The sequence below is a fragment of the Pipistrellus kuhlii genome, unplaced genomic scaffold (genome assembly GCF_014108245.1).
Source record: "Pipistrellus kuhlii isolate mPipKuh1 unplaced genomic scaffold, mPipKuh1.p scaffold_m20_p_12, whole genome shotgun sequence".
Taxonomy (NCBI): Eukaryota; Metazoa; Chordata; class Mammalia; order Chiroptera; family Vespertilionidae; genus Pipistrellus; species Pipistrellus kuhlii.
Genome location: NW_023425427.1, coordinates 31,739,323 through 31,760,274, shown reverse-complemented (window position 1 = coordinate 31,760,274; position 20,952 = coordinate 31,739,323). Strand labels below are relative to the sequence as shown.

Genomic DNA, 20,952 nt, shown 5'->3' with positions numbered 1-20,952 from the left:
GTCCCTTCCAGAATTACCACGCTATAATAGTATATATTTAAGTAAACACTGGGGTTTCTCAAATTGGGTTCTCTGGCACCCCAAGGTGCTGCAGAAGTGCCTCAGAGGCTATTAAGCTGAGGATAAGGAAAGTGCTCTCACCTTCTATATCAAAGCTTCTTGTTTTTATTTTTATACTAAAAGTTCCATATAATATTGTATATGATGAAAAAGACTATTCAAACAATGATCTGATTATCCAAGAAACCATATCTAAAGCATGTTTATTTATAGATTTAATTCTTTAATAGAATAGAAAATATTAATAGCGTTTCCAAAAATGTAGAACAATTCAGACGCAATTCCTGATGTAAAAATCCCACATCTCATCTGGTACGCATAATTTTATAAATGGCAGCAGTAGACAAATAATGTGTCTAATCACAAATTGCTTTGGCACAGCTTAAGAGGATAAAGACAAGCCATCCACACCTGGAATGGACTTGACTCTTCTCTGTAAGGAAGAAGATCTTTTGTAGTCCGCTAAAAACTTGAACAAGTCTTCATCACTAAGGCGATCTCCCTCCTGCCAAGAGAGAAGTCAGGGTTAGTACAGATGCACCGTTGACTCCTGGAGTAGGGACCAATGATTTATGGAAAGATTTTTGTCTCTAAATTTTATTTTAACATGCCTTTCTTAGAAATTAAGATTATAGGCAATGGTGAAGTAATTTAGGTAAGCCCCTTATCAAATATTTCTTCTCTACTACTCTTGGACTTAATGTCACTCAGCCTCTCGTCAACCCTCCTGGGGATGGGGCTTCTATGCATTATAAGGAAGTCCATTTGGCCATTAGAAATCTAGGCCAAAAGCATCTCCACCCTGTAACTTAAGGCCCATGATGCTTGTTTTACTCCTGGAATAATACAGAATAAGTTTACTTCTTCTTCAAAGATTTGAAGATGGAAGCAGCATCTTTCCATTTTTCCCCTGTCCTCCCTTTTTTTAAAATATTTGTCTTGACCACGCAGGCTAAGCATAAATACTATTCTCTATGTGCCTACATGGGACAGTGCTTTACCAAGGGAACCTCCGGCAAGAGCTCTAGTCCTTGCAAGGTAAGGCAGCCTGGTAAAGTAGGTAGGTAGGTGCAACTTATTCCCAAGGACAGATGAGAAAACTCAGATTTAGTGAAGTACTTTGCCCCCCAACCCCAAGTTAATACAGTTAGAAGTATATCTGGAATAGAAACCCTTTCAGAGCCCCATGCTATTAAGGGTACAGTGCACAGACCCTTCAATATCCCTTCTGCATTTCAGATTATCAACATAACACCTTGAAATGCCCCCATGAAGATCTAGCTATGGAAATTTTATAAAACAGAGTCAAAGTTTCCTTTGTGTGGTTAAAAATACACATAATGAAACATTTGCCATCTTAACCATTCTGAGTGTTCGGTTCCCTAGTTTAAGGTGAAGTACATTTACATAGTTGTGCAACTGGTCTTCCAGGACTCTCTCATATTGCAAAACTGAAACTCTGTGCCCTTTAAACAACTCTCTCCACCCCTCCCTCCAGCCCCTGGCAGCCATCATTCTACCTTGTTGCCTCTAGGAAATTCTTGGATTTTAAAGAAATGTTGACCGAGCCAACATAGAGCGCCATGTGCAATGGTCACTTTCTCTGAGCAAGTAGGGCAGCCCCGAGGTGTGCACGTGGAACAGTGGTGAGAAAGACAACAGTCCAGCCAGGAAACCCTGGGACCAAGGGGGGGGTGACAATGCTTCAGCCAGACAGCTTTCATAGCCTACGAATGAACTGACCCTGAGAGTCCCAATAGGACAGTTTGCATTAGTAGGAGCAAACCCTTCTCTCAACTGAAAGAGCTAACACGCAGTGAGCTCTTGCCCTATCGTGAGCACTCTGAGAAGAGTTCTACCTGCCTCCTGTCATCTCATCTCCCCAAAAGCCACGTGAAGCGAGCACCACCATCCTCATTCTGTAACAATGAGATATAGCCTTGGCGAGGAGGTTAACTAACTCGTTCTCTTATTCATTACATAGACTCCAACTTTGGGCTCCAAAACCCGTAACGTTATGAGACAAGCCCAAACGCACTAACATGGAGAGAGTACCTGCTTGAAGAAGCTGTTAATGGTCATGGTGGTCGTCTTGAAGTTGGATCCGATCCCATTCTCCTCCAAGGAGAGGGCTCTTTCCGAAAGCCTTCTGGATTGGGACAAGCTTCTCCGCTCACCCACAGAGCTTCTTCCTTTAAGGAAAACAACTGTCATTCTAAAGCTTGCCTTTCTCTTTGAGGACACAGCAGTCATTAACTTTACCATCTATAAGCTATATTGAAAGTCACTGAACAAGAGCACTGAATGTAGTCACTCTAGCCTTGAATAAAAATGTCCCTCCACTGACCCCTACCTTTCTTAGCCCCCCCCTCTTGGAACCCTTAATCCTCCTCTGACCAGAGCTGAGAGGCCGCAAGCAGCTGCTCTCCCACGTGGAGGGTAGGCCAGATGCCACCCTGCAGAGTCCAGAACTGCAGCCAGAACGGGGTCTGCAGATAAGCTTTATTTAGTCAACAGTGTTTGTTTTTATTTTTACATTTTCATTCCATTGGGAGAGGCATGTACTCAAATGCCCTTGGAGGCATTTGGGACTGTGACCCAAATATGCTAGGGTCAGCCTGAGTGTATGCTGAATCCCATTTTTCTTCTGCTCTCTGCTGATCTGCCTAACGGGGATTAGAACCCAGAGTCATACCCTGACCCAGGGAGGAACCTAATACTCTGCTTTGTTGTTGTTGTTTTTTATCCCCATTTGACGTTTAGGTGAGAATTTTGTTGCTTTTCTGCTGCAAAACTCAGGGGTTCTGTCGTGCACAGTCAAATTGCTGAGAGCTCTAAAATGGCCAACCCTGTCTTGGAAGATTCCTTTATCCTTCATTCTTGCCGTGATGGTAAATTGGAACTTCCTGGTACCACTGCCCATCTACACTTGCCACGTTGCCTCTTCTGGATGCTTCTCAAGAATCAGCCTCTGTATTCAGGTTAATTTATCCTTGACCTAGACATTATGAAAGCATCGGCAAGCCCTATGCCAGAATTTATGGATTCACCTCATTTAGGGGTCCTCTAGGTTCTATGCATAACTCTTTCAAATAAGGCTACTTAGGTCTACATAGAGGTTGGCATTAAAAAATTAAAAAGCACCGTGGCTCTAGCCAGTGTTGCTAAGTGGTTGGAGCGTCAGCCTGAATACCAAAGGGTCTTGGGTTCGATTTCCAGTCAAAAGTATATACCTAGGTTGCAGGTTTGATCCCTGGCTCAGCATGTGGGAGGCAACCAATAAATATGTCTCTCTCACATCGATGTTTCTCTCTCCCTCTCTGTTTTTCTCTCTCTCCCTCCCACTCTCTAAAAATCATGAGAAAAAATATATATCCTCAGGTGAGGATTAACAAAAACCAAAACCAAAACATTGTGGTATAAAGGTCAAGATGCACTAAAGTGAGGTTTGTTATTGATAAATCAGAAATGATCCAGGGATTCTGACCAGAAATTATGCAACCATAACTCCAGAATAGCAGCAGCAATAACAAAGTACCCTTTCCTCCTCTCCTCTGCTAAAGGCAACGTTTCAGAAGTGGCAGAGCTAAGGAATGCAAGAGAAAAGTTCTGAGAAATGTGACTCTAGACTTAAATATTTGCTGGATTCAAAGACATTTAGGGAAACAGAAACTCTGCCACAAGTAGGGGTGGGTCTACTTGAAAATGTCATAGCCTCTTGAACAGTTTCATATCCAACCTATTTTAAAATGAAAGATTTAGACCAAGGGTGAGGCGATGAAAAAGAAACATGCTAAATAAATTGAACAGTAACTAAATATTCTATTGGCATCCTTTTTTTTTTTCATTGCTGTTGGCAAAAGAAACTTTCACAAGGGCTGGAAATTTTGCTGAGAAACCTGAGTCTTGTGTTTCAAAACCTCCATGACTTCAGCTCTTGTGTTTTGGAACCAATCATGGTGCCTTTATTTAACACACTATAAATAGTTACTATTGTATATTTTCTTGTTATTTTCAATAATTTTAAGAGGAAGAAGCTATTTAAAATCAAGTTTTTAACCTGTCAAACTGTCCAAAGAATTCCAACCAAAAATCTTACTATAAGAGTATATTTAAATTCCACAAACATTCATGACAATTTTGGGGAATCGTTGTCTATTACAATCATGCATTTGTAATCAAGCCATCATAGTGTTTCAACCTATTGATCTCCTTCTTCTTTCCCATTTCCCACACCTTAGTGTGCCCCATACCCCACACTACATAAGCAGCTGACCTCAGAGTTGGTGCATTGGGGAGTCCACCTCTTCCCACTGCCGCTGAAAATCTTACCAACCATGGACTCTGCATCAGCTACCTCCCTCTCCAGGGTGGAGACACTGAAGAAGCTTGCTAAGCTTATAGGAGCCCAGGCAAAGGGCATCCGGTATTTCCCCAGACGCTGGCAGAAAGATTCAGCTTGAAGTTTCAGTTTTTCAATCTTGTCTTTACTCTGGAGGAAAATGGAAAGAGACAAGCGGTGACAAACAATATGGCACCGGCATCCCGTCGGCTGCCCTGCCATGGGTAGGACAGAAATCTGCAAAATCCCTGCCCTACGGATTAAAACAGGTGGACAGGCAGAAAAGTGACGCCCTCAACGAAGGCCAGAAGCCTAGGGAAACACAGATTAGAAAAGGAGTTTACAAAAAGGCTACATTCAACTATTAAATACACCAGCTTAAAAAAAAAAAAAAAAAAAAAGTTCAAGGCTTACTTATACAAGCTAATCCACAAGTGTCAGTTTGAGGGGCTAGTAACCACTTGAATTCGAATGAGAGCATCTTGGGATAAAAAGTTTTATATATCATCTACCAAGCTCGCAAGAGAGCCTGTTTCTTCAAAAGTTGCCTTGGAAAACTCCAGGAAGATCTATAAAGGTTCTTAATAATTTCCTTATTAGGTTGACAATACTTCCAAGGAGTTCTTTCTAAATTCAGAATAAAAGGTAGATTTTTTTTTAAAAAAAGTGTCCTGAAGTGGAAAGATTAAAAAAAGAAAAAGAAAAGAGAGAGAGAGATGGACACGAACAACAGTTGTGATGATTGCAGGGGGGAGGGGGAGGTAGAGGTGGAAGAGGTCATAGAGGGGGTAAATGGCGATGGGAAACATAAAATAAAATAAATGCCGTGAGTTCAATACATCTTCTTTGAAATTTTTAAGTCTGGAGTGATGCTGCTTAGGCAAGTGTTAGTCCAGATAAGCCATGCTTTACCGGATGCGGGGGAAAGATGTCCCCTCCATGGGCTCAGTACCTGTGTTGTGCTAGTGAATTTATGATGTGCAGCAACCTCAGCCAATTTCCAAACACCCACGCCGGAAAGGCGGGCGCCCATGCTGTGGAGATAAGCCTGGGTGTGCTGGCACTGCTCCTTTCCATGGGGTCTCTGTGGCCCTCCCCCTCAGCTGGGTCAGAGCCTCAGAATCAAGGCAACCGGCCACGGCTTTACCCTAGTTTCATTTTAGAATTAGACATTCATGTGTTGAGTTTTGTAGCTTATTTCTTTCAATGACCAATTCCTTCTTTGGTTTATATGCAATTTATTAGTATCTCATATGAAAACATATGAAGGACTAAACCCCGTTAACTATACTGTGGAACACTTCTGGAAAATATTTCCTTATTCTAAGATGTTACCATTTAGCAGTATTCAAAATATCATACCTTTCCACCATCACTCTCTTTGATAACCATGTAGGGTTCCGCACAGTCTCCAATCTCTCCCTGCTGAAGAACTTTTTCAATCTGCCAACAAAAATAACAGTAAGACAATGCGCATAAATCACATCCACATAACGGAATCTCTGCAACCATCAAAATTAGATTTTGTGACAATATTTGATGACATGGGACTATGTCTGGGATTTATGTTTGTTTTTTTTTAAAAAAAACGAGCATAAAAAGTACGGTATAGTTTTGTAAAAACATCATCAAGGCATATTAAAAAGATGATAGCAGATACACAGCAAATGTTAATAGTTATCTTTATATGATGGGATTATGTGCTGGGTTGATTTTATTCTTATTGCTTATGTGTACTTTCCACTTTTAAACAATAAATGTGTATTATGCCTACAATAAAAAAAATGCAATAAAAGTTATTTTCTAAAACAAAACCCATGGGACATATATAGGAAGTGAAAAGCTCATTTTCTTTATTATTGCTTACAATGTAAAAAAGAGATACGACCTCTGTAAAAGTCAGGTTGGGGACTCTAACCTTCCACAAAACGAACAAATGAACAGAATAAATTATTTGTAATTGCCTCCCTTGTATTTCCTATTAGGGCTGCTTCTCTGGCTTTAAGGGACTTGGACAGGAACCAAGAGCAGAGAAATAGTGCAGCTTTTCACTTTGCTAACTGGCTGGTAATATGGGAATGCTGCCACTGTCCAATATCTTCTTCAATTTTGCTTCAGGTAAAGGATCTGGTTACCCATAAATTTGAGCAGCATATTTAGGAAATGGAAAAGGAGAAAACTGTAACTTCCTAACCCTTAGTTCAAAGAAAATTTAATGTAACTCAGAATGTTGAGGAGAAAAACAAGTGATTTAGTCCCATTAGTTATCATTAGTTGAGAGGATTCTTGAAGATATGCAGGTTAACATATTCCAATAGGCACACAGTCTTAATAGGAATTATCAGTGAGGTGCAGAAATACCCTGGTTTAGACCAGAAAAACCTCAGTGATGGAGGGTGTTTGACAGAGTTCAAGGGAAGTGACATGGGACTGCTCAATGCACATCCATCTCAAGAACACTGCAAGCCAGAAGCCTGTCTTCTCCCAACAAAAGAAGTGTCAAATCCCTTCCCATTGCCAGAGGATGAAGACAGGCTGATCCCCAGGAGAGATACCCCAGGTTGAGATCACAGACCCATAACACTCGAGCTAGAGGCTGGCATTCCTGTTCCTCAGCAATCATTCACCTATTCATTAATTCTAAAAACATTTGTCGGGTACCTCCCATGTGGTGGCTGCTGGGGAGGTAAAGGAGTGAATACAAAAAATCTGATCCCCAGGCTCCTGAAGCTCATGGGAGCTTGTAGAAAAAATTGGAAGGAAGCTAATTTTTCCATGAAGCCAATGGATAAAAATAGACTCTGGATAGAAATAAAGAACTCTTTCCTGAGGACCCTGATGTGAGGAATGAGGTACGCGGGTTCAGGCACTAGGACAGTGTGGGACCCACAGGAGAGGGAGCTCCAGAATCTGGACGTGGGGACATTCAGACTCAACCAGACCCACAGGTACCACTCCCTTCACCGAGCTGGACAAGGGCCACTCCAGCTACGTGGTGAGAAGAAGCTGCAGGCTGCTATGGGAGCCCCCTAGATGGTCCTTGGTGATTTATGGGTGCAAGAAATGAGGGCGTCCTCATACCTATGGGAGGTAGGGGAAAGGCACGTACCAGAATTACCTAGAAAATGTTTGAAAATAAAAGGCTATCCTCTGCTCTACTCAGGAGGGGCTGGTGCCATGCCTTCCATGTATATTTTTAAAGTTTGACACCAGATTCACTCATCCTTACTCTCCAACCTTCAGTTGAGAAACAAAACCTATAAGCCTGAAATAACGCCTTACAGCAATATCCTATACCAGTGGTCGGCAAACTCATTAGTCCACAGAGCCAAATATCAACAGTACAACGATTAAAATTTCTTTTGAGAGCCAAATTTTTTAAGCTTAAACTTCTTCTAACACCACTTCTTCAAAATAGACTCGCGTAGGCCATGATATTTTGTGGAAGAGCCATACTCAAGGGGCCAAAGAGCTGCATGTGGCTCATGAGTCACAGTTTGCCAACCACTGTCCTATACAATAATAAACTAAGTAACTCTATCTAAAATACAGTTAAGCCGGGACCGGTTTGGCTCAATGGATAGAGCGTCGGCTTGGGAACTGAAGGGTCCCAGGTTCGATTCCGGTCAAGGGCATGTACCTTGGTTGCGGGCATATCCCCAGAAGGGGGTGTGCAAGAGGCAGCTGATCGATGACTCTCTCTCACCGATGTTTCTAACTCTCTATCTCTATCCCTTCCTCTCTGTATAAAATCAATAAAAATATATTTAAAATACAGTTAATATCCTGATGCTCAGCCTGACAATAAAAATAAGAAAAAAGGTTCTCTTTATTGAATGGCAGCTGCATGGATAGATGTGATCAATGTTACAACACCATTTGCTATATATGTAGAGAGGAGGAAGCTACAGGATGGCATTACAGAAAAGGAAAACAGGTCAGAAGCAAACCAGGGACTATATGAATAGATTTAAATTTTTAACTCAATCCCAACAATTAAGAGAAAGTTTGTTATTGCCAAATGAATGCATTAATACATTTGAAGGCTTTTGGATATATTTAGTAATAGTAGTCCACAGGTAACTGCTGATATTTAGCACACGATTACGGATTAACCAAAATAAAGTCATCCTCTGAGAAGTGAAGTTTGAAGTAAAATTTGGCTTTATAGAACTAGCGTTGGTTTCCCAGCGTGGGAGAGAATTCTGAATTTAACCACAGGTTTTCTAGAGTGGGCTGTAAGCTAATTTTCCTGTGTCTAAGTACTATTGCAAGATAAAGGACACACACTAAAGTTTGACAACAAAAGACATGTCTTTGTAGTGACAGAATTTTAATTATAGTCTCCATGAACTTAAATAAGTTCCCTTCAAGCTATAGATGCCTTTCAGAGTCTGGTGAGATGGAGGAAAGGAAGCTAGAACAGAAAGACCTCTGCCACTTGTTAAGTGGCTTTCAAGTCACATAAATTCTTTGAAATCTTTATTCTACTCCCATGGGATCATGGGGAACTCATGAGATTATAAACATCAAACTTGGACTTCTGGGTGTACATGAAATTAAATCATTTAATTTTTATACAATTCTGCAGTAAAGAATCAATTAAATGAATTATTTTACTTCAGGTAAAGGCACTGCTTGGTTCCATGGGGTCTCTGTGTAAAATAGTAAAATAGTCAGTGTTTGTTGTTAATTTCCAACTAGTCATTTGGGTGTGCAGAGAAAGTCTCAGGTTTTCTTATACCAGCAAAGAGCACAGCCTGAAATAAAAGGTCCTTATATAATTGCTCCACCAGACATAGTACTTATGCTGTGAGATGGTGATAAAAAGAGAGAATTAAACTTGCAAAATATAGCCCATACCTCAAATTGTCAGAGCCTGGACATGTGGTCATTTAACTATGGGCCTCTAGGAAAACATGAACATTATTAGGAAACTCTGTCTGAGATAGCAGCCGCCTCCCAGACGGAATCGCTGAGGGTGCTTTCCTTGGTTAGGAGGAAAGGTGTCATTAATGTGCCAGGCTTTATTTTGTAATCACAGCTACCCATTGAGAGTGGTGTTCTTAGACCCATTTTACAGATGAGCAAATTAAGTCTCAGAAAGGTTAGGTAAAAGTCATATAATAACTAGGATGCAAAGCCGGGATTCAAAACTAGGACTGTACGACTCTCAATCCCGTAGTTGTTCTGGTATTCATCACAGAATTTGCTTGTCAAGGAAAAGGGGTCAGTTGAGAAGGAAACAAAGTGAATCTCACAGAAGACATAGAGATAGTTCTGACACCTCTCTTACCTGATACATGCACCGAGTCTAATGCAAAAATGGGAACATCAGAATGAGCGAATCAGATTGTGTTTAACTACCTTGACTACTAGGTAGATGTCTGAGGACGGATAGGTGACGGAGAACACCGCAGATCTTGCCTGACTTGATGGGGCAACAGAGGGCGTGTGAGCACGCAGAAATCCTTTGAACTGGTCAGAGTTCAGGTCACAGTGAAAATTTTCGGAGATCTGTGAGTAGAAAAATGAAAAATAAGTTAGACTTGTTGTTCTCGTGGTCCAAGCATATTAAAGGAGTGAGAAACCACAAAGAAATTTCTCCAGAGGAATAAATGTAATTATTGACATAGTTCATAACTAGTGGCTGTTAGGAAATCTGATACATACCCCCAAAATGTATACACACTTTAACAGCTGATAGCTCAATTTTTAAAATAAAATGTATTTTATTTGTTTATTATTTTTAGTCCTCAACCAAGGATATTTTTCCATTGATTTTTAGAGTGGAAGAGAGGGACAGAGAGAAATATCAATGTGAGAGAAATACACCGATTGGTTGTCTCTTACACCAGCCCTGATCAGAACCCAGGCTGGGGAAGAACCTGCAACTGAGGTACGTGCCCTTGACTATAATTCAACCCGGGGCCCCACAGGCTGATGCTCTATCCACTGAGCCAAACTGGCTAGGGTGAAAATGAAGTGTATTTTAATAAACACTGCCTTCATATTATTCAAAGCATGTGTATACATTTTGGGGGGGACACCCTATATTTTGTCACAATCTCTAGATATTTTGGAGTCATTTGAGAAATGTTCCAGGAGACATTTAAATTTTTCTTAAGCCACCATTAATTTCTGAATAGTAGTAATGTGATGTGGTCTGTACTGCCTTGAATAAGAGCAGGACACTGCCTCTGCTCTCAATTAGTTTAAATTAAAAAAAAAAAAGAGGGATAAGTAAAAAATGTAACTAATACAGGAAGAGCAAAATATAAGTGATCACATTCATACAAAGAGCACTGTTGGAGCTACAAGGGTGAGGGATCCATTCACTGGGGTGAATAGGATGCTTCCACTCGAGTGAGACAGACAGGTTTCGGAAGAAGATTCTGCCAGCAGAGCTGGAGGGTGCCCGAGTGCCAAGGGGAGAGGACAGCACAGGAATCACTCAGATGCCAGAACACCTGGAGTGAATTCACTTCTCAGAGAGTAGTTCAGCTTGATTGCAAATGCAGGCTAAGAGGGAAAGAATAAATGAGATCCATATGAAGAAAGCCAGGCATGGAAGCTAAAGAGTTTTTATAATTTCAAAAAATATATTTATTTATCACTATTTTTTAATCCTCACCTGAAGACATGTTGAGAGAGAGAGAGAGAGAGAGAGAGAGAGAGAGAGAGAGAAACACTGATTGGCTGCCTTCCGTAAGCTCCCTGAGCAGGGATCAAACCCACAAGCTTTCTGTTCACAGGACAACTCTCAATCAACTGTGCCTCTCCGGCCAGCCTATAGAATTTGTTTTCAATGTTACAGGTAGTGAGGATCCATTAAAGATTTTGAGCAAGAGCATGACATGATGAATGCTCCTTGGCTCACAGTGCTGTTACTTAGAACCAGTGTGTGGCTGGGTCTCCCCTTCGTCACTAATAGAGTTATAGCTGAGAACTGGCTGCCCCAAGCAAAGACTGCATTTACCGCCTTCCACGGCAGTTAGTAGTGAATTGTGTGCACAAGGGATGTGTCAAACCTCCAGGCCACTGTCACCCATCCTTCCCCCTTTTCAGAGGGTACAATGGCAGTGACAAAAATGACTTTGGGAGAACGCATATTGAAGATGGAGGAGCCACAGACAGCGTGGGGTCCTGAATGGCTGAGGGGCTCAGACCACTGCTGATCCAGCACTCACTATCCAACCAGGCCTCCAGCCGTCTTCTGGCCAACCTCCAGCAGGCTTTCCCTTAAATATTCTTCAAATATTTAACATTCCCAGATCATCCCTTCACAGATTGCAAAGGCACCAGGACTGGATGCATCAAAGACTTGCTTTCAAGTCTGATGTGTGTTTGCTGAATAGAAGTGAGATTTGCTGAATATTATAGAAGTGAGGTGTGAACCCAAAGACTCATCAATAATATGTGTGCCCTTGGGAATGGGCTATTTTTTCTTCTTCTTCAATTCCTTACCTTTTTCCTTTCTTTAACATCGTAGAGGGCAATGCTGGCAAACAGAGGCTCAATTTCTATCTCAAACCTGTGAGAGCAAGAGAGAAAATCTGTATGGATTTAACTGAGGTAATTTCAAATTTTCTGAAAGTGCCTGAATATAGAAACTGGTTAAAAAATGTAAGTAATCTCCAGAGCTATTTTGATAACGCCATGCATCTGAGAACCACACTGGGATGTTAGTGGAGAGCTATGGAGGGTCATGGAACACTTCCAATCAGTTGAGATTGTGGCAGATGGTATCTTCTCCCAAAAAGAGCTTGTTGGTGGCACCAGAAGCGAAATTGGGCAGGATGGGCCCTTGGTCTGATGCAGCATGGCACGGCTTACCACTGTATCTTCAGAGTTCTTAGGCAAAGGCCTGATTTACAGTTTACATTTTACTGCTAGGATAGGAATCCCTATTACTTAATTCTGAGGCATGGGGCTTTTCAGATAGTAATAAGAGAAAAGTGCAGTTGCTTTTCCTGACATTTATAGCGGGACCAACAGAGGAGGACTGGATCATGATGTGGGTGACTGGCCCTTTCTAACGACACTGCCAGGGGATTTGCTGAGTGGAGGTAGGGCAAAGGGACGAAGCACTACAAATGCTAGTAAGCAATGAGATGTAGACCCAGGAACAGCTCGAAAAGAGCCCTCATATTGGCCCTAGTTGCCCCTTCCCCTCAAAAAATGGTGGGTTTGAAAATGCATCCCCAAAACACAGTCCTGCCACATGTTACAATCTGCATCTAGAGCTCTGATGTGCACCTTCCTAGTTTCTCAGGTTAACAACTGCCAGCGGAGAACACCAGTAATCAGGCCCTGGACCAACATTACCACAGTGGTCACACAAATTCCGTTTCAAGGGATGTGTGAGAGGATGCTTTATCAGTGGATGGCTTTGCCTTAAAAGATAACTTGTTTTAGGAGAATATTTGTGTCTAGGCTCACCAGCTATTGCCTGGCATGTTGCTCGGTACTTAACTATACAGTTCCTGATATGAATATTCCTGTCATTTACTTAGGTGGGTACTGAGTGTTAAGTTCTCTGTGGTTCAGAGAAAGAAGAGAACGAACATTTGTTAAACACTGCAACGCTGGCACAGATACTATTTTTCTTCTTCTTTTTATAAATCTTTATTGTTGAGAGTATTATAGCTGTCCCCTTTTCCCCCCATTGCCCTCTCCCACCCCCTCCGCCTCAGCCTTCACCACCCGATGGTCTGTGTCTATGGGTCATGCATATACGCATGTGAGTTCATTGTCTGATCTCTTTCCCTGGCATGGATTCTATTTAAGTCACTTGAGCAGACCAAGTGCACTGAACAGACAGCTCGATGCAACTTATAATAATTTCTGTTTTGACAGTGGGGGAGGGAGTCACTAGAAACTACACTTTACCATTTTCATCAAGAGAAATCTAAGTGACTCAATTTGTTGTTGTTGTTGTTTAATAATGCACATCTATCTTAGTGGCCATGCTTTCCTACCTGTGAGAACAGCTGTCATTTACTGGAAAGTTCTAGCCGGCTTGGTGATAAGCATCCCAGGAGAGAATTCCTCCCGCCCTAAAGGGCACAGTCACTGCATCTAAAGTGCATCCTGGCATCCTGTGGGGGGTGGGGGAGGGCCTCCAACAATAAGGCGGACTTCCTGAGCGATGCAGAGGGGAACGGAACAGCTGCTTCCACTGAGTTCTCCTGCTGAAAGACTAGGAGGCTCCCACCTCCGGACCACCCGCCAGGGCTAGTGTGTGCCTTTCTGTACCCCGGCCCTGGTGCAACTGGCTAGGGCGAGGGAAAGGGCTACAACATCAAGAGACATGCCCAAGAGGGTGAGCAGTCATGCTGGATTGGGTTCAGGAGGAGAACTGGGAGGCTAATGCATTAGAGCTAGGAGTTTATGACAGGTGGGAACTTTGAGGCTATCTGGTCTAACTACTTCATTTTCAAGGAAAGACTCAAAGTCCCAGATACGTTCTCAAGGTTGAAGCAAAGCCCTGAATCCAGTATCAGATGTTCTAATTGCAAACGTGGTGCTACTTAAGGGGTCCATGAACTGCTTTTAAGAGATGGAATACCCTCCTAATAGGACATAATAAAATATGCTCATGTACTTTTGCCTAGGTAGAGCATTTACAACTTAATATTTTAAAAAGGGTCTGTGGTTTGAAGACGCTGACGAACTAATTCTCTAAAGTAAGAGTTTGAAAAGAGGAAAGAGAGGTGCACCAGCACCCCAGGGGGCTCCCAAGATAACCCACCAGAGTGCGGGAAGCAAATGCTCCAATTCTGTGATTTATTTTTGAATTATTTAGTTCAGCCTCTAAAATGTCTTGGTTATGTGTGTTTTATAATATATTTAATATTGATATTTTAATATGCAAGAACAAAATGAAAACACATATATAGAGGATATGTGACTTTTTTTTTTTTTTTACTATAAAAGTAAGCAAGAAATAACTTGGAGACGATTGCTTTATAGCAGATGCAGCAAATAAATGCCCACAAGATGAATCCAGACTGCAGACATGGTTTGTTTGAATTGTGTGGTATTTAAAAAGGGAATGAGAAAAATCTTAAGAAGTTAGAAAGTTATGGAGAAAAATCTGGATAGTCAGCTTCTTTTGGGGAAAGGAAATCAGGCAATCGATAAAAATGGGCCTGTTTTGGGGTGGCAAGAGTTGGTCCTACTTAGTGGGTGTCCCTTTAAAATAGTTTTCTACATTCCCCACTACTCTCTATTATCTTCTGGCACTGAATCTCAGTTTTAGTTGCATTTATCATTGTGTTTCAACAGTGGTATGCTGGCAAATGTTTAAAAAACAAAACAAAACAAGTCTCTGGGGGAGAGGGAGGTTTAATGTGTAGCATTTTCTGGTTTTGTGTAAATATTTCCACCAAGGCCAATATCCAGCCACCAATGGGACTTCATTGAATAAAGAGTTGGGAAGAAAGAGCGTGATCCACTGTCATGAGTCAGAGCTGAGTCCAGCACACCATTGGCTCACTGTTGTGCAATGTAGGCCATCTCACTCCATTTCCCTATGCGCCTAACTCTAGTGTTTGCCTTCCCTGTTGTAGAAGAAAGACTGTCAAAGGGTTGGTAGGAATAGAATTAAAATCCAGCTAACTCCAGACTCTGCTCTTTCCATGACATCAGAGCTGCCCACTGTTATATATGTTGGGAGTTCTTCCCTGATTCAAGCTCTGATGTTAAAGACACAGTTTGTATCTAAGAGGCAATAGAAACCTCAGTGCAGTTACCCATTGCTCATACTTACTTTAGGGTCAGCAACTTGACCCATATTCTGTTGCCCAGATGTTCCTTAGGACATTCTGGTACCGGACGTATTTCCACAGCATCCTCCTATGATTAATCACAAGGTAAAGAAATCATTAATGAATTTCCACCAGAGGCGGTAATCCAGGAAAGGGAAGGCTGCCACCCACTGCTCAATTCAACTTGCATTTGCTTTATTTCCAATTCCAGAATAACACTGACATTTACAAGAGTTTGTTATCCAACCCCTAAGCTTCAGAGTCAGCATTTACAGCAAACATTTTCTCCTTGCAGAAAGCCAAGCATTGAAGACAAAGAGACCGAGGGAGGAAGGAAGGAAATGTGAACATGGATATGACTTAGTAACATCCACCAGATGGCATTGCAAAATCTTATGCCTATTGTTGGCTTTTTTTCCTTTTTTTTTTTTTTTTTTTTTTGGCTGTCTAAATACACATTCAGAATATTCCTCCTGCCAAGGACTTTACTAGTAAATATGTGTGTTTCAGACTTGAACTCTGAGTCAGAATAGTTCACTGAAGGCTGAAAACCATCAATACTATAATACAGCATATTTCTCAGTTCACTATTTTCATAAACAGATGATAAAAATTTGGGGATGAATTTACAGGTTCTATAAAAATAAATCCAGCTAAAAGTTGCTAAAGTTCTATGTACAGAAAGACTTAGTGATGACAAATTAAGACATATACTTATATTTTACCACATTGGGACTCAAGACTTAAAGAGAAATATTAAATCCCTATGGCAACGTTTAGCATTCAAATCTAAACTATTGTAGTATCTTAATTATATTCATGTAGGCAATCATAAATAGTGAAAATCCCTGAAAACTTTAATTCCTGTTCTTGTTCTAGGCCACTCAAACCCTGGTCAGTGGTCTGCACCTCACAAGGGCCTAAGAATAGAGTCATATCTAATTGTATCTTGCTGGGCTACAAAGGATGGGAGCTTCCCACTAAATACCCCACAGCAACTACAGCATTTTTACAAATAGCAGTAAAGTCACCTTCTTGGCAAATCTGTACCTAGTTTGGTGGAATAGTCAAAGTTGTAACTCATATCCACTCTAATCTTTGCTCTTCTTTAAGGCTCAATCCTGGGTTTACCAGTTGGCTGTCTTGCGGGGTGGAGCTTCTGAGTTTCTTCCAGGGAAGACACTGTTTTGATGTCTACACTGAGCGGAACTACCTCAGAACAAGCGAGATCTTTTAGGGTGCTCAGAACAGACACATCTGAGAGGGAAGATCCCCCTTATTGGAAAACAACCTCAACATAAAGACACTCATGGGTTTCTAAGACTACATTTGGTCTGGATTCAGTCTTTTTAAAAAAGCTTTTCATTTGGGAAATTATAAAGATATACAAGTAGAATAATATAATGAACCACTTTTACCCATCATCTAGCTTCAACAATTTCAACTCATGGGCAACTTAGTTTCATCTATATAATTCCACTTACCGTAATTTTCGGACCATAAGACGCACTTTTTCCCCCCCCAGAAGTGGGGGGGAAAAGTCCCTGCGTCTTATGGTCCAAATATAGCCTACACATATACTTTAAAAAAAAAGTTTTTTTACTTGCCCGGCTCTGTGTGGTCTCTGTGTGCTTGCCCGGCTCTAAAATGGTTCTAAATGCTGCTGTTTACTTTACAGGGTTGATTACATGTGTTTATGACTGTGATGTTGGGTTTTAATGCACATAAAATATTTTAGGACACTATTTGTTTCAGAATCTTTTTTTCTTCATTTCCCTTCTCTAAAAACTGGTGCGTCTTATGGTCCGGAGCGTCTTATGGTCCGAAAAATACGGTACTACCTTCCCCTACTCAATATTGGATTACTTAGAAGCAAAGCTCCAAACATCGTATCATCTTATCTGATAATATTTCAGTACAACTCTTAAAAGGACTTATAAAAGCACATAACTGTAATACCATTATGATGCTTAAAAATTTAACAAAAATTTATTGTTGTCACTAAATATGTAAACATTTCCAAATTTCCCCAACTGTCTTAATTTTTTAATAGTTAGTTTTAAAAATTAGGATCCAAACAGGTCTACATATTAATGTATTTCCTAAGTTTCTTCTAATCTGTATGAGTTTCATAAACCTTTACAGTTATTTGAAATAGGAATGAATTCCCAAAGAAGCAGAAGAGGAAATATAAAATTTTAGTGGATATGAGAGAGAGAGAGAGAGAGAGAGAGAGAGAGAGAGAGAGAGAGAGAGAGAGAGAGAGAATAGAGAATGAGAGAGATGACATGCTTCCATCAGTTGACCCAAATGGATCCTGAGGCCAACTCTATAGCTGTCTACCTATAATTTCATTATGTGAGCCAATAAATCTCATTTTTTTCTTAATTATTTTTTATTGGGTTTTGTCACTTGCAACCAAAATACAAATTCTTCACAGATTTGGAGTATGGAGGCAACATTCTCAGGATCAACACACAGGACACCTTTTATAGACTCAGTGAATCAGAGAAAGAACTCATCTTGTCTAACTTAGTGGTTGAATTCTACTTTTACCTCTCCTATGGACTCAGTCATAATTTGGATGTAATAGTTCATCTCTCTTCTAAGTTTCCTCACTAGGAAACAAATTAATAATAGTATAAAACAATTTCAGTAATGTATTCTCAAAAAATCAGCATTTGTAATCATTTCATGGTAGGCCAAAGATTTACCTTTCTTCCACAGGACTTTATTTGAAGCAAGAACAAATTACAAATATAAATGCAATTTCTGTGTGTCCACCTACAACATATTAAAGGGCTAGGGTAGGGGCATAAAGCATTTCAGACATACCAATTTACAAATAACTGGTACACTAATTACACAAAGCATATCTTCCCACTCAATAAAGTGGGTCCCATTAGGACATCTGCTAGATTATAACTTTCAATCTCAACTGAGTTTCAGCATTGTTCGAAGATTATAAAACAAAGTTCCTTTAAAATAGTCTATGATTCACTCTTTTAATCAGTTCAGAAGGGATATTCTTCATTGAGGGAAATTTTAATGAGTTGGTGTCTCACTGGAAGTATTCTCCTCACCCTTTAATTGTTTTCTCTCTTCTGGTGCCCACTTTGGGAATCCTCATTACATACTGCACCTCCATCATGTAACTGGGAGGAAGAAGAACTCAAGTGAAGGCCAAGTCAGCCAAACTTAATGTTTCTTGGACAAATTTGGTACAAAATTTTAAAGTTGTAGGTGGGGAGTTAAAAAGTTGTGAAATAAAATATGGTGCATCATCTATGAATTTCAATTATGTGTGCCAATTTACCTGGTAATCATATGTAAATAAATGAACAGGCAAACATAAAGTTTAGAATTAATGGTTTAAGATCTCCATCCTATAATTTAATTTACCTGTAGAACCCTGAATAAGTTATTTAACCTCTCTGATTCTTACTTTGCAATCTAAAAGGTGGAGATGATAACACTGTCCACATTATTCATATTTTTTTTAATCTGCCTCATTCAGAAAAGGATTTGAGTCCACTGACAAGTCTACAAATAGATGAGAAAACCAAGGTAGTTGGAAAACAAGAATAAGAAAAAAAAAAAAAAAAGAAAGTTGAAGTAAATTCAGAACACCAATAAATAAGCTGCTAGATTAAGTAGAGGTGAAAAGAAATTTGACACTAACTAAAAGATTTAGAAGAGCAGATTACAAGAGGTGCACAATCTTTAAGAATATAAATTTTCTCAGTGGAAGCACAGTCTTCTTTGTCTGAGGGTTTGAGGGACAATTTCCCTGTGGATCCCTATTGAGGTGAGTGCTGGGTGATATGTAGGTCAATGCCCTCTATCATATTTGCACAGAGGACACAATACCACATCTCATGACTGCTGTTTCTCTTCTTGTCCTTTTTTGCTGACCACTGGTGAACTCCTTGAAAGGCCAGTCAGCTAACACAGTTCTCAGCGATGAGGGGGGGGGGGGGGGGGTGTCACAAGAGGCAAAAATCAGACTCCCCGACGGTCTTGCTTGATCCAAAAATCAAATTTCAAATAGAGACGAAGATGGATGGCGTTTCTTTTATGCATATTTCCCCCAAATTATATTCCTTGCAACTGAACTTTTCATAAAATATGGACAGCAGAGATACTGTAGTAATCTGATCTGGCAAGACACAGCAGTGCAGGTATTCTAACATGCAGAAGGGAAGACTGGGAGCCTAATATAAAGAGCAAGGAGCCGAAACAGTCCTGAGTAACAGGTCACCCCTCATCCCATCTGAAGTGCCCACAGGCAATGCCTAAATTACTAAATTGTTCTTGGTCTGGTCCAATGTAGAGAGACGAACAAACAAGATCCTATGCATTGGGAGCATGGCTGTGATATTTCAGGCTTGAATGCGTTCAGAGATTTAAAAAGAAAAACCTGAACCAAGTACTAAAGAACACCAAGGTTTAAGTAATACATTTAATGGACTAACTGCAAAACCTACTCCCATGTACCTGAATGGTTTGACTGGCTAAGTGAGATTACTGTACGTGAATCCTCAAAATTTTTTAAATTTAAATATATTTTTGTGGATTTCAGAGAGTAAGGAAGAGGGAGAGTGATACAAATATCAATGATGAGAGAGAACACTCCCCAATGGGGATGGAGCCCACAACCTGGGCATGTGCTCTGACTGGGAATCAAACCATGACCTCCTGGTTCATAGATGGACACTAAACCATTGAGCCACATTGATCAGGCTCAAAATATTTTGAAAATTAAATGAGATAATATCAGTGAAAGTATTTTGTAAAGCTCTTATGAAAATCCTATTATTGGAATCTCATTTGTGTAATTGATCAATAATGGGTTCTGCTGTTACATAGGCTTGCCTTAGAAAAATAAACAGCCCCAGCCCAGCTAGTGTATGTGTATGTGTGTCTTACAATTATTATACACATACTCACACACATATATAAACATTAATTATTATATATAACAAATCCTATCTAATAAAAGACTAATATGCAAATTGACCATCACTCCAATACACAAGATGGTCGCCCCCAAATGGTCAAAGATAGATGCCGCTATGTGGACACAGATGGCCACCACAAGATGGCCTGCAGGGGAGGGCAGTTGGGGATGACCAGGACTGCAGGGGAAGGTAGTTATGGGGGACCAGGCCTGTGAGAGAGGGCAGTTTGGAGTAGGCAGGCCTGCAGGGGAGGACAATTGGGGGCAACCAGGCCAACAGGGGAGGGCAGTTAGGGGTGGCCAGGCCAGCAGGAGAGGGCAGTTAGGGGCAATTGGGCCAGCAGGGGAGCAGTTAGGCATTGATCAGGCTGGCAGGGAAGTGGTTAGGGAGTGATCAGGCTGGCAAGCATAAATGGTTAGGGGCAATCGGACAGACAGGCAGGCGAGTGGTTGGGAGCAGCACTGGCAGTCCTGGATTGTGAGAGGACAGTCAAACATTTCTGGAGGGGTCCCAGATTGGAGATGGTGCAGGCTGGGCTGAGGGACACACACTCTGACCCCCCCTTCATCCCCTGGGCATGAATTTCGTGCATCGGGCCTCTAGTATATTTATTATTTTTAAACTGGGGGGGGGGGGGGAATATATATATATATATATATATATATACATACATATATATATATATATATATATATATATATATATTCATCCCTAGAAATCACATGATTAAGCATCCTGATGCTACTATATAGTAATAACGAACAATAATATTATCCCGGAGCCTCTCCGTGTCTTCACTGAAATTCTCCAGCATGGG

At 40.8% G+C, this 20,952-nt stretch overlaps 1 protein-coding gene across 9 annotated transcripts in view; it reads right to left on the bottom strand.

Annotated features, from left to right (window-relative positions):
• Positions 1 to 20,952, bottom strand: part of DOCK8 (dedicator of cytokinesis 8) — a 180,521-nt gene that overhangs the window by 89,076 nt on the left and 70,493 nt on the right. For 7 of the 9 annotated variants that reach the window (XM_036433896.2, XM_036433898.2, XM_036433895.2 and 4 more), the window contains 7 exons: positions 15,177 to 15,262; positions 11,870 to 11,936; positions 9,770 to 9,919; positions 5,765 to 5,845; positions 4,393 to 4,552; positions 2,116 to 2,252; positions 472 to 565 (listed from right to left, as the gene is read on the bottom strand). In XM_036433896.2, the coding sequence (XP_036289789.1) occupies positions 472 to 565; positions 2,116 to 2,252; positions 4,393 to 4,552; positions 5,765 to 5,845; positions 9,770 to 9,919; positions 11,870 to 11,936; positions 15,177 to 15,262 (775 nt within the window). The remainder of the gene's footprint in view (positions 1 to 471; positions 566 to 2,115; positions 2,253 to 4,392; positions 4,553 to 5,764; positions 5,846 to 9,769; positions 9,920 to 11,869; positions 11,937 to 15,176; positions 15,263 to 20,952) is intronic. The other 2 variants (XM_036433897.1, XM_045580144.1) reach the window with 2 other exon arrangements.